This window comes from Natator depressus, chromosome 15 (assembly GCF_965152275.1).
Source record: "Natator depressus isolate rNatDep1 chromosome 15, rNatDep2.hap1, whole genome shotgun sequence".
NCBI lineage: Eukaryota > Metazoa > Chordata > Testudines > Cheloniidae > Natator > Natator depressus.
In genome coordinates, this window is record NC_134248.1 from 23,001,027 (window position 1) to 23,013,193 (window position 12,167).

Sequence of the window (12,167 nt, forward strand, 5' to 3'; positions counted from 1 at the left end):
TTCTGCTTATCCATATTTCCTGCTCCTTTACATAATGTATTCAGAAGATTTTTGCTTGTCTGGACTGCACCAAGGTTGCCAGAATTCCATTTCATTTACATTTCAGACAGATAAAATCCTTGCTAGAGGGTAGAGTTAAAACAACCCTGTTATAATGGTGCCTGCTAGCAATGATATAATCAGTGATCTGTCTGCTTTTCTATTATACAGCTGTTCTACACGTGGTTTAAGCTTGTGCATTTTAATTTTAATTTGCAGCTAAGCATGCATATACCTAGCCAGAGAACAGATTTTCATCTGGAAAATTGACTGCCCCTATTGATAGTGCCATGCACCATAGATTAAATTATGATTCTCCATCTCATATGGATAAGTATAAAAGTTCATCCTATATTTATGGATTGGCATAGTAAGCCATATTTCTGCTTATACACAATGGAGACTGCTTTGTATACTCCCCTTCTTTAGAATAGCCCAAATCCAAAATTCCTTACTCAGTTCTCATGCAGTTTCTACTGAAGTAAAAGCCATTTAATTCAGTAAGGAGCAGGTGAAAACTTGTCATACCAATCCAAAGGGAGCAAGGAATTCAGGATTTCTGCCACTATGTTTATATTTTACCCTATCTTCCTATTTTCCCTTGAGGAAATTTGCACAGAAGAAGATATTTAAGCAAGAAAGGATCAATTATTACATGCATCTTACTATTACACACAGTTATATGCCCTCCGTTACTATGGTATGTGGACAATAACATGGTATTAACAGACCCTTTCATTATAGGTAAGGCTAAGATTTTCTCATGGTTCTTCTTAGTAAAAGTCATGGACAGATCACTGGCAATAAACAAAAATTCACAGAAGCCGTGACCTGTCTGTGACTTATTCTGCTACAGCTCCATGGTTTCCCCCGCCACCCTGGTGGCTGGGAGCTGCGGGGTTCCCCGTCCGCCTAGGGTGGCTGGGAGCTACAGTGTGACCATATTTCCTAAAGAGAAAACGGGACACCCCAAGCCACTCGCCTGAGGCATCCCCCACCCCCCGCGCAAGGCTGTCACCTGTTGCTGGAATCCTGCCGGCTGCCAGCTCCAGAGTCCCGCAGCCCCTGGGGCTGAAGCAGAGAATGTCATGGAGGTCTCTGGAAGTCACAGATTCCATGACTTCCATGACCTTCATGACATAAACATAGCCTTAACTATAGGACTAAAGATTTCCTAATAATGTAGACTAAGATTTTCAAAAGAATCTAAGGGAGTTAGGTGCCAATACTCACTGAATTTCAATAGGCGTTATATGCCTAACTTTTAGCCCTCTTAAAAAATACCAGACCTAGTTCTTGAACTGCTCATGAGATTTTTCGGACTGACAATATTGACTCATATGATGTTTTTGTGTTCAGAGAATACAAAGGTTATCGTTCTGACACAGAACGTTGGGAGCTTCTTGGGTATTAAATCAAAGCTTTCTCCATTTGGAACGTCTTCCCAGTGGATGATACAAGAACACATTTCAGCTGTCTGGCATTCTCACAACATTACACTGTTCCAGGGCAGTTCAGCAGTGACTAATATAAGCTAAAACGCTGCTGAGAAGCAGGAGACGTAAGTTCAACTTCAGAAGCTGCCCTTATCTTCCTGCACAACTCTGGGCAAGTCACTTAACCTCTCTGTGCCTCAAGTGCTTCTGTTTGTCAAATGGGGATAATACTTCCCTACCTCACTGGAGTGTTGAGTATAAACCCATAAATATGTGGAAGGTACAAAGACAGTATGGTGCTGGTGTAATATAAACACCCAGACAGAGAGAGAGAAAAACAAAACAAACCCCCTCTAAACATGGAAAAACAATGAAATATTGAGTAAAACACACAAAGCATGAAAAAAGAAAGGAAACTTTGAAGCTCCCATACAGTGCAAATGTCAAGGCTAGCATAGCTAATGCTAGTCCCTGATTACCTATTGATCTAAAATAGAGAAACAAAGTAAATAAAAAAATCCTAGTGTTTCATCAACCCAGAGTAATTTATTTCTACTCGAAACCTGAAATACTTTTCCAGTCACACATGCATAGGCAGCTGACACCCAGTGTCAACCAACCAGCTACCTTTTTGTAGCAATACAGCAGCCACGCTTTTTCTTCCACCCTTCAGGGAAACAATGGTTGCTAAAGATGTGCCAGTGGGTCAGATGTAATTTGAGCAGCAGTGAACTAAGATTGCTTGCCAGCTTGCAGACAGTGCAGGCTCTCAGACCATTATCTTTATTTCAGCTGGCCCAATAAATCAGCACTAGACACTAGGAGGGAAATGCCCAAAGCTGGGCGTAATGGGTTTAAAGTCAAAATGTCCATGATGGTAACCACCGCTGAATGTTTAACTCACTATGCGTGGTGTTCAAAAGCCAATTCCTATAATAAAGATCAGCAACCCAATCCTGCAGTCATTTACTCCAGCAAAAACCTCATTGACTTCAGTTGGATTTGCGTCTAAGTAAGAACTGCAGCATCAGGCCCAAAAGCAGCAGAAAGTGCATCTCTTTGGATTGCTAAAGGAAATGAAAGTTAGTGATTCTGGGACTATTGTAGCAGCTGGCACCAATTCAATCACCGAGCACATTTTCTCTCTCCACAAAGAGCAACTTTGTCTTCACCAGTGAAAGTTAGAAAAGTTTCCATTGTGCCAGTTCTTCATTACCTGTCCTTTTGACACAGCCACCTGATCAGGAGCACCTTCTAGATAGACAAAAGAAGGTATCTGATGATCTGCCCATTTGTAGTGAGTTCATTGCCAGAGTATCTGGTTAATTTATTCCATTACCCCAAGTTACATCCCCTTGTAAAGTGCTAAATAATTCTGCTCCTTGCTCTCTGTTTGGTCACTTCAATAGCTAAGATGTGTCCTAGTCACTGAGCACAGCCGGCAACAGGCTCCTAGCTGGAACTACTAGGATTTTCAGTGATAGGATCGCTGCTGCCAGAAACCCCTTTGCATTTGCATTATAAATTTGATCTGATGTCATGCCATGCTCACCAATAGAATTTTTCAAGTGATCCTGAAATTCATCAATACAGTAGTATTCCTGGAAACGCTTAATCTAGCTGCTTGTCCAAATGTTGGCTGTTCCCGCATGGGTCCTTTGAGAATGGGAGGGGCAGGAGAAAAGACCTCAAGAAGCTTTTCCCCCCTTTTGCCAGTGGAGTCTCTTTATCAGAACACAATCTTTTGTGAATCCGCAATGCTTTCTTGCCTAAATCAGATCTGCTAGGTAGTGCTCCTTTTGAGCTCCTCTGTAGAACTTGCTTGTACAAAGCTTGATGCTTCTTCAAAAGATCTGCTGCTTTAATGCTCACTCACCTTGTACCTTTTTCACCCACATGCTTTTATGTTTGCTCAGATCGCTCCACCTTGCTCTTCTTGATATTGCTGATGATCTGTGGGAAATTTTTCTCCCCTTATCTTTCACATCTATGTGTTATCACCATGCTGCGTAACTGAGGCACTGCATGCTCTTTAAAGTCTAGTGTCGCATGGCACAATGACATTGTAACAGTAAGTCCGCGTAAGTATCAAACCATGGGCAAAACGGTAAGTCACTGGAAACAGCTTTTGTGAACGCATTCTTATAGTCTGAACTTGCTGGTCTTAATGGTAAGATCAAATCTAGCGAATCATCTAGGCCCATGAGACACAATGACACACAATACTGTGCAAAGTGCACTTCTGCTGCTTGTTGTGACTTTAGAAATAGCAGATACAGGCTCAGGAAAAATAAGCGGACAGAAGGTGAGTCTATTATTGGAGACCTCTGCTGCATTATAGTGATGGAGAAGGTGCAGCAGAGGTCAAATGGAATAATCAACAGAAATGAGACGCCCATCTATATTCAGAAATGTCAAAGAAACTGGACCTGCATTCTTTGGGAAAGAGGAGATTAAGGGGGGGGGTGTCTAACTGAAAACGCCATATTCCCTTCAGAATTTTGTGTAACAGATGTAATGAAGCTTACTGAGCTACATTAATGTCGAGCACAAGGAAAAAGGGGCAAAGACTTCAACTCTAAAAACCTGATTTACAGCAAGGCCACAACATGATCTATTCTTGTGGGTAGTAAATATTGTACTCACAAGTAATTGTGCCCACAGGTTTGCACCTGCAATGAATTGTGCATGCAAATATTAGCATTCGGAGGGCCATCTACATGTTTTTCAGGCAAAATGGTTTCAACAGAACAGCTCAGAGTAAGGTGCTACTCAGTGAGAGTAAGGATAGTAGAATTAGGCTGTAACTATGGACATGCCTGCATGGAGGGAGATGGGGGGAAGGGTTACACTATGCACTAGCTGAGTTTCTGTGCATTGAAATGACTTATATATACCTGATGCAAACCCTTAAAGCATAACTCCACAGTTAAAGTGTAGTCTTTACTATGCTCTAAGATTCTGATAACACCACTGTGAGAGAGGCAAGTACTAGCCCATTTTACAGATGGAGAAACTGAGGCTGGCCTCTTCAGTAAATTGCACGAGGCCGCCAACAGTCAAACTAGACCTCAGGAATTCTGAATTGGGATTAGGAGTCAAGAGCTCCAGGTACCCTGCCCTCTGCCCAGACCTGTGTCTTTTCTACAGTGCCTTGGGTGTGTCTACACTGCAATCACGGGGTCTGCGGGCAGCTTGCATAGACATACCTGAGCTAGTGTCAATCTAGCCAGCTTGGGTACCAGAGCAGGGAAACCGCAGCTGTGCAGCCTTCAGTGTGGGCCCAAGTAATTACCCAGGGTTCTGGCAGGCTTGTGAAGCCCATGCTGAAACCTTCACTCCTCCAGTTCCCAAGTGAGCGAGATTAAAGCTAGCTCGGGTATCTTTGTACAAGTTGCAATTGCACCCTGTGGTTGCAGTGTAGACACGCCCTATGTCTTAGTGAGTGCTGCCTGCTTGACGTGCTACATCCGCACTCTTTCCGCAGATTCCCATCCATGCAGCTAGCTTTGATTTCACTGAGTTTTCACAGGATGGAAAGGAGGACAGAATTTGGCCTACCATTTTCACAGGAGTGACTGTTTCAGGCTGAGGCAGACTATACACTCTGTTTGCAAATGGGATGTTCTACCCTCTGAAAAATAGCCTCCAAATGAATCTGCTGGATCTTAAAATCCCTGGCCATATGCATGCACCTAGGTCATGCAAATATAGCAATCATACCTCTTATTGGATGTGACAGGTATCCGCCAGCCCTTGATCTGGCTAAGTTCTGTATCCGAGATCTCTATCTGCAAAGGAAGCCGTGGAGCCCAGACCGTCACTTCTAGCTGGGTGGTAAAATGCTGGTAAGTGAAGTTCACAATGGTATCCACTTTGCTCTTCATTTCCTTGCCATTAACAAAGATGGAGTCGCATCTGCCAGAAACCTTTAAAACAAATCCCAAGATTACTTGCAAAACGGATAAAAGTTCAGGAAGACACAGAGCGAATGATACATCGGCACAAAGACATTGCTAATAATGGGAGTAACGCATATTGTATCTTTAGCTTTCGAATTAGTAGCAAACAGTGATAAATGGACCCCAGGCAAACAATTCTGCATTCTTCAATGGATACTACTGAAATTACAAAAATAATGCTGTGATGTTATGTGACCTGTGTTAGTCTTTTATCCTGGAGAAATTAAATTCTCCATGAATCAAACTTCATGTGCATCAAATTTTGTTTACAGCTTACTTAAAAATCCAGAAAAAGGGGGCATATGTTAATAAGAAAAAAACTCTCAGACCCATAAAACAGAATCCTTCTCTTTTCATATGAGTACTGTAAGGTTCAGTGCCAAAGACCTTCTTGCGGTCCATAATATGCATCCAGAACTTCAGTATAACTATTAATTTTAGAACTTCTAAGTGGAGTTTCACCAAAATAAATATAGAGCTGATGTACTCTCATGATGTTTGCTACACTAAAATACTTCCAGGACAAGTACTATATGGAAGCAACTAATAACCTAAGCCCCATCCTTCACCTGGAGTCATATGGATAGATCCACTTCACCCTCACAGAGTCCTATTGGTTTCAGGGCTCCTTGGCACAGATCTGGATGCAGAATTGATCCCCTAGATTATAAACTCTTATCCTCTAACAATCTTAACCTAGACTGGAAACTCTCTGAGTCAAGGACCATTGCTTTACGACATGTGTGTCCAATGGAACCCTGGTCCCTGCTGCTGCAAGATAAATAATAATTTGCATTTAGTTTTTAAAATAAAAGGAAAGATGTGACAGCTGCCAAAGAAGTCAGCATACACTGACCTCTGCCAGGGGAGCGGGGCAGTGATCTTTAGTAATCGTGACCCACGTCATTCCACTGAGACTGCTAAATAAATATCCGTCTTGCATCAGCACTTCCTTGTGTCACACCATATTCCTTGTGTTGCAACACAGAATAGAAAGCTGAAGAGGGAGAGGATTTAGGAATTCAGTGTTAGGAACTATATGAATGTCCGTTGCAACTTGTGCCCAGTACGGATAAAAGGCCAAAAGGCCATCAGCCAGAAAATAAGAGACACGGGATTTTGATGGCAGACCCTGGGTCGATGGGCAAAAGGGAGATCTGAAGTCCTTGCAGTCTGAGATCCCTCTTTGGCCGTCTCTTCTGTTCCCTTTGCAGAGGGAAGGTGAGAGATTTCAGCAGAGTAAGCAGAATCCTTGGGGTTGGCAATGGAGAGTCTGCCATGAGTTATGGGCTATATGACAGGTGCCCTATAAACCGCACACTGGACCCACTTAAGTGGCTGGTATGGGGAAGTGTGCAAATAGCGCCCCTCTCCCATGTTAAATTTTGGTCAAGTTGCAGCCTGCCACTTAAAACCCATCCTTGTGTCTATCCCCATTCAATTGTGTGTCCTGATCAATCCTAATCAAGGGACTGAAATGACAATGAATGACTTTTTCCAAACGGGCTTTGGCCAAAGTTACCATGGTTTGGCTAACAAAACGAAGCCACTTGTCTGGAGATCATGCTCCTTCCACATCAATGCCTGGAAAGTAATAGAATAAAAAACAAATCATCTAAGCACTTGCTAAGAAATGTAAAATGGACTCCAAGCTCACAGTTACGAAGAGTATCACAAATTAAATTGAACATATTCAAAATCCTTGTCGTTCCCCTCTCAGAATGTGTCACAAATGTCTTGAGGCATTTTTAAGCACATTAATCAAGGCCATTAATGGGAAGAGCAGTTGAGATTCTAAATCGAAAAGGCTACGTCTAGGGAGCTTTGTTCGAATTAACACGGGACAGAAATAATTAAGAAAACTTGAAGAGGGAAGGATAAACATCAAGACCCCATCAGGGGATTAACTACTATATGATAAGACTGAAATGAATATTTTAGATTGTGTTTTTAGATGCTTAAAATGTTCTTGCATCTCCTTCAGTCAGCAGGAAAGGTGCAAAATAAACGAAGAAGGGGCTGATTTTCATCGTACCTATAAGAAAACCAGTAGGTTTGGTTCACGGATTTCATAGATGAGATCTTGAGCTGACTCTGCACAGCAGTGAATTTTGTATCCTCGCTGATACCAAGTGAGGACTCTAGCCCTGATAGTGTTGCCCGAAACCCCACAGTTGGGGAAGGGAGGAGCAAGATGTGCGGGACCTGTGTTGCACCTGATAAAAGGCACAGTAGATGCCACTGTGCTCTCTCTGCACATGGGAGCCGCCGTCTGCTATTGTGTGATTTTGAAGGGTTTGGGTTTTTTGACTTGCATGGCATTGTTTTTTTTGAACTGCTGCTGAATAGCCGAGCGAACAGGAAGAGTAAAAGAACTGTTTCTCCCATTAATGCTTCATGGTGGGAAGATACCAGAGTGGGTTTGATCTGAAGCTTAAAGCGGCCATCCTTCATTCTAAAATGCACAAAGCAAGCATAAAACTCCCAACACTAGCCATTGTCACCTGCCTGGCAAAGTTAAGAGATGCAATTTTAGAATGTTTCCTTTATCAGATATTACAACCAGGTGAGCAGGAGGTCTAGCTATCCACCCTGGGATTCAGGTCAAATGAAAGTGAGGTGTAATTAACCTTTCGTGGCGTTGTAACGGGTGGTTGGCTCCAATCCCCACAAGTAATTCTACAAGGCACAATTTCTTCTGTACAACCTGTCTCAGCCTCCACATTTTAGACTAATCAAGTACCAAAGTATCTAGCAATCCAAAAGAATAACTAGGAAGCTGTTTAAAATTCAGGTCACTGAACATTTACTTATCTCTTAGGAAAGCAGGCAAAGCTGTAAAAAAATGCTAAAATGTGATATCAAACACCCCACCCAAAACCCTCTCTTGCATGATGAATTTTTCCATGTGCAGTTGTTGCTTTATTCAAAAGCCATAACCTTACCCTCAACTTACTTCAACAGCATGCCAGTGATTTAGAAAAGAGGTTGAATTAGATAGATTTTGTTTTGCTTTGTTTAACTATATCTGGGCAAAACATGCAAAAAGTAGACATAAAAATGTGAAGGTTGTTCTCGCAAGTACTGAAGTTTGTAGCTAGGTTATTCAAGATGCAGTGGGGAAAAAATGATTTGATTCTCCTTTCATTTAATTTGGAGTAACTCAGCTGGAGCCAGTAATAAAAATAGAAATAAAAATAAAAATGCCTTGTTCTTATCTAGTGCTATTCATTCATAGATCTCAAAGTACTTTGAAAAGGAAATGAGCATCATTATCCCCATTTTTTATAGATGAGGAAACGGAGGCAAAGAGAGGTGAAGTGACTTGCCCAAGGTCACCCAGCAATCCAGTGGCGGAGGTGGGACTAGAACCCATGTCTACTAAGTCCCTGTCCAGTGCCGGCCACTAAGCTATGCTGCTTCCCAGTAGAGGTAAAGCACAGAATGTAAGCACAGAATCAGATCCCTATGGGCTGTAACCTTGGGGTGAACTTCACTCCTGTACAGAGAGCTGCTTAAGAACTAGTTAAATTGGCTTTCAGAATAGGGTTTAATTGATGCACAGGCATTGTGCTGCCCATGTGGACAGACCCTTGGTGAAGAACCACAAGATTAAGCTGAATGACGCAAATGGAGAAATATATACATGTGTATATAACCAGCGCTATTGAACAGCAAAACCGACACCAGTTAAAATTATTTAGTAAGTTTCTCCTGAACCCTCCATCGCATGAAAGAGCGGAATGTGGTATGACTGCAACCTTTTAAATATTCTGTAAAATAGTTCACCACGGCCAGGGGAGGTTATAAAAGAGGGGGATAAGACTGACCGATCAAGCACATTATGGATCTCAGTAAAGGTCAGAGGCGCACTGTATACTGCTGCTTTCCAAAACACGTGTGAGGGATGCAAAATCTCTGGACTGTGGCTGAGGCTGTAAAGAGAACAACAGTGATGGGATTTTCAATGTGAAAGGCAAATAGAATAAATGACTCGTTCTTGTAATAAACTTCAAACTGTAATCTTGTGATATTTCTTGAATGTCAGCCTTAGCCACCTTTTCTGCAGTATTCTTACAGGCGTTGTCTTTTTCATTCCAGTAGGAATAATTTGCTGAGCTACTTCAAACAGCCTACGTTGTGTGGCGCGGGCACAGTTCTATGAAACTGCTTCCCTGTTGGATTATTGTGCTTTATTATTATTGTTGTTAAATGTTTGCATTAGCAAGCCCAGTCGGAAATGAGCTCCTCAGCTCGAGGAATTTGGCTAGGTGCTTGAGAAATGGGAGGAGGCAAGATGGAAAGAATCTTCCTCTTTTTTTGCCTCGTCACCAAGTTGTGGGAGCTGGGCTCCATGCCACATAGCAAGCCTGCACTTTCTGTGTGGTTTCCTTAATTCCTGCCCTTGGGCACCTTCGTTATTCCACTGCTGGAGTGGCCTCTACACCCGTGGAGGTGAGGTGGGATTTGCCCCACAAACCATACATTAAACCCCTTCCTCCTCATGCTGTCCTGAACCTATTTGTTGTCTAGCTGTGACATGCACCCTCAACCCCACCCTACGTTTCCTCAATTTTCTGCTTCTTCTTTGACTTTCCTTCCTCGAAGAGGTCTTGATGTTTGTTTTGTACTGAGAAGCTTCTCCACACAGCTTTGGCAACTTCAGACCAGATACAGGCATAAATGACCCCAGCATCAGTGAGTCCTCCCAGAGGGGTGTAGCCAGAGTGTTAGCCCCCCCACCCCCCTGCAGAAAGGCAGCTGTGCACCTCAAAAGTGGACAGCACTGGCTGGGGAGGGGTGTGCAGTTTGGGCAGCCTGGGGATGCATTGATTCACACCATGTCCTTGGCATGCTCCACCAGCTGGGCGCCTGGGGAACTCAACTGCAATTTCAAGCTGCCCTTCCCTGCGGGGGGGTTGTAGGGGAAGGCGGCACTATAAATGCCACCTGCCTCCCGAGGGGAATGGATTCCCCACCTGCAGCCCCTGCTGGCATAGGGAGGCACAATTTTCACCTTGCTTCACCGGTCATGGTGAATCAAGACCCGCAAGTTATACTTACATGGCTAACAGTGTAGGTGAATTAGTTCCGGCTAGCTGTTCTTGATGCAGATTTGTTACTGCTTTGTGGATACTTTCCCGGATGGACTATTGCAGCCGTTCTCAAATTGTGGGTCGCAACCACAAAGTGGGTTGTGACCCCATTTTAAAGATGTTGCCGGGGCCACCATTAGACTTGCTGGGACTCAGGACTGAAGTTGAAGCCCGAGTTCTAGTTTAAAAAAGAACTAGATAAATTCATGGATAGATCCATCAATGGCTATTAGCCAGGATGGGATGGCATGGTGTCCCTAGCCTCTGTTTGCCAGAAGCTGGGAATGGGCAACAAAGGATGGATCACTTAATGATTACGTGTTCTGTTCATTCTCTGGGGCACCTGGCATTGGCCACTGTTGGAAGACGGGATACCGGGCTAGATGAACCTTTGGTATTTAAGATCCTTCTCAGTCTGGATTTCCATTGTACCTGTGGAATCTCCATTCCTTTTCTGCCCTGGCCAGTTCCAAACACCAAGCATGTTGCGCCATTCCAGTGCAATATTTTACCGTGTGAGATTTGCATAATTGACTCATTATTCCACTTCAAATGAGAGCTTAAAACTTACTTTTCTAGTTACTAGTCTTCTTAAATTGCTTTATTTCTTTCTACCATGTTGCAAAAATACTTTGGTACTTGAAAACGTGCTCTATCGAATGTGAAATAAAGTAAAGCACTTGCAGTAGTTTTTAAAGAAGGGGGTGTTGTCTGTATAAAGAATAAACAGAAAGGAGAGAGAAAAGACCAGGAAAGTGGCAAGGGCCCGCAATGTTGCCAGATCAGATGGCTACCTGTGATTTGGGGGGATGGCTTTTTTCCCCACTAATCACAAGCATTTATAGTTGTGAGGCCTCCCAGAAACTGAGAGGATCAGGTTTTCTGAACTGGCCTCCAGCACTGAGGGTACAAATTATTAGGCCTACCATTCTAACCATGATGCCATAGATGCCTATTAACTGCACCTGCATCAGGTAGTTAGGCATTTAAATGGGTTCTGTTGTGGGCAGAATTAATTGTACCCATGTTAAAAGGCAGATGCAATAGAGATGACAAGCTTCTGAGTCCTTTAAAACAATAACTAACAAAACATATGGCCACAATTTGCACAGGGCTTGATTCTGCAACTCTCACTTGTGGTGAGTGCTACTTACTTATGGGAGGAATCCAATTGGGTGCGATGAAACTGCTAGTATGAGTAAGCAGCATTCAGTATAAGCAAAGGCTATAGAAACAGGCTTTTAAATCAGGAGGCTCAATGAGGCATTAGAGACTGGAGCAGTTTAACACAATAAGAATTTAGAGAGGTGGACTCAAAATTCTCCACCATGCTGGTTAACTTAGAGAACTTTCCCTGGCTGCCAGTGTTAATGCCTGGACTCAGCTGGACATTCAAACGCTTCTCGCTGTTTTGGAGCTGGTTTCTCAGCTTCCTTAGTGAGTTCTACCAAGTGCAGCAGACTGGAGTGATGGAAAGATTCTGCGAGAGGAAGACGCAGAGTTGTTCCAAAGGGAGCCCCAAACCCTTTGTGATTTGTCTGAAAACAAGTAAAAATACTCCAACATTTCCAGAAGAATGACTCCAACTAGAGAAAAGGAATAAAAAATAAATGCCTTTGATGGTGCTTTAAGCA

General features: G+C 43.0%; 1 protein-coding gene and 1 long non-coding RNA gene across 3 annotated transcripts in view; one reads left to right on the forward strand and one right to left on the reverse strand.

Moving 5' to 3' along the window:
• The window catches only part of LOC141999266 (uncharacterized), a 124,201-nt gene that overhangs the window by 61,182 nt on the left and 50,852 nt on the right, over window positions 1–12,167 (forward strand). The window lies entirely within an intron of this gene.
• The window catches only part of TMEM132B (transmembrane protein 132B), a 356,630-nt gene that overhangs the window by 11,289 nt on the left and 333,174 nt on the right, over window positions 1–12,167 (reverse strand). For both annotated transcript variants that reach the window (XM_074972494.1, XM_074972493.1), the window contains exon 6: window positions 5,199–5,404. In XM_074972494.1, coding sequence (XP_074828595.1) covers window positions 5,199–5,404 — 206 coding nt within the window. The remainder of the gene's footprint in view (window positions 1–5,198; window positions 5,405–12,167) is intronic.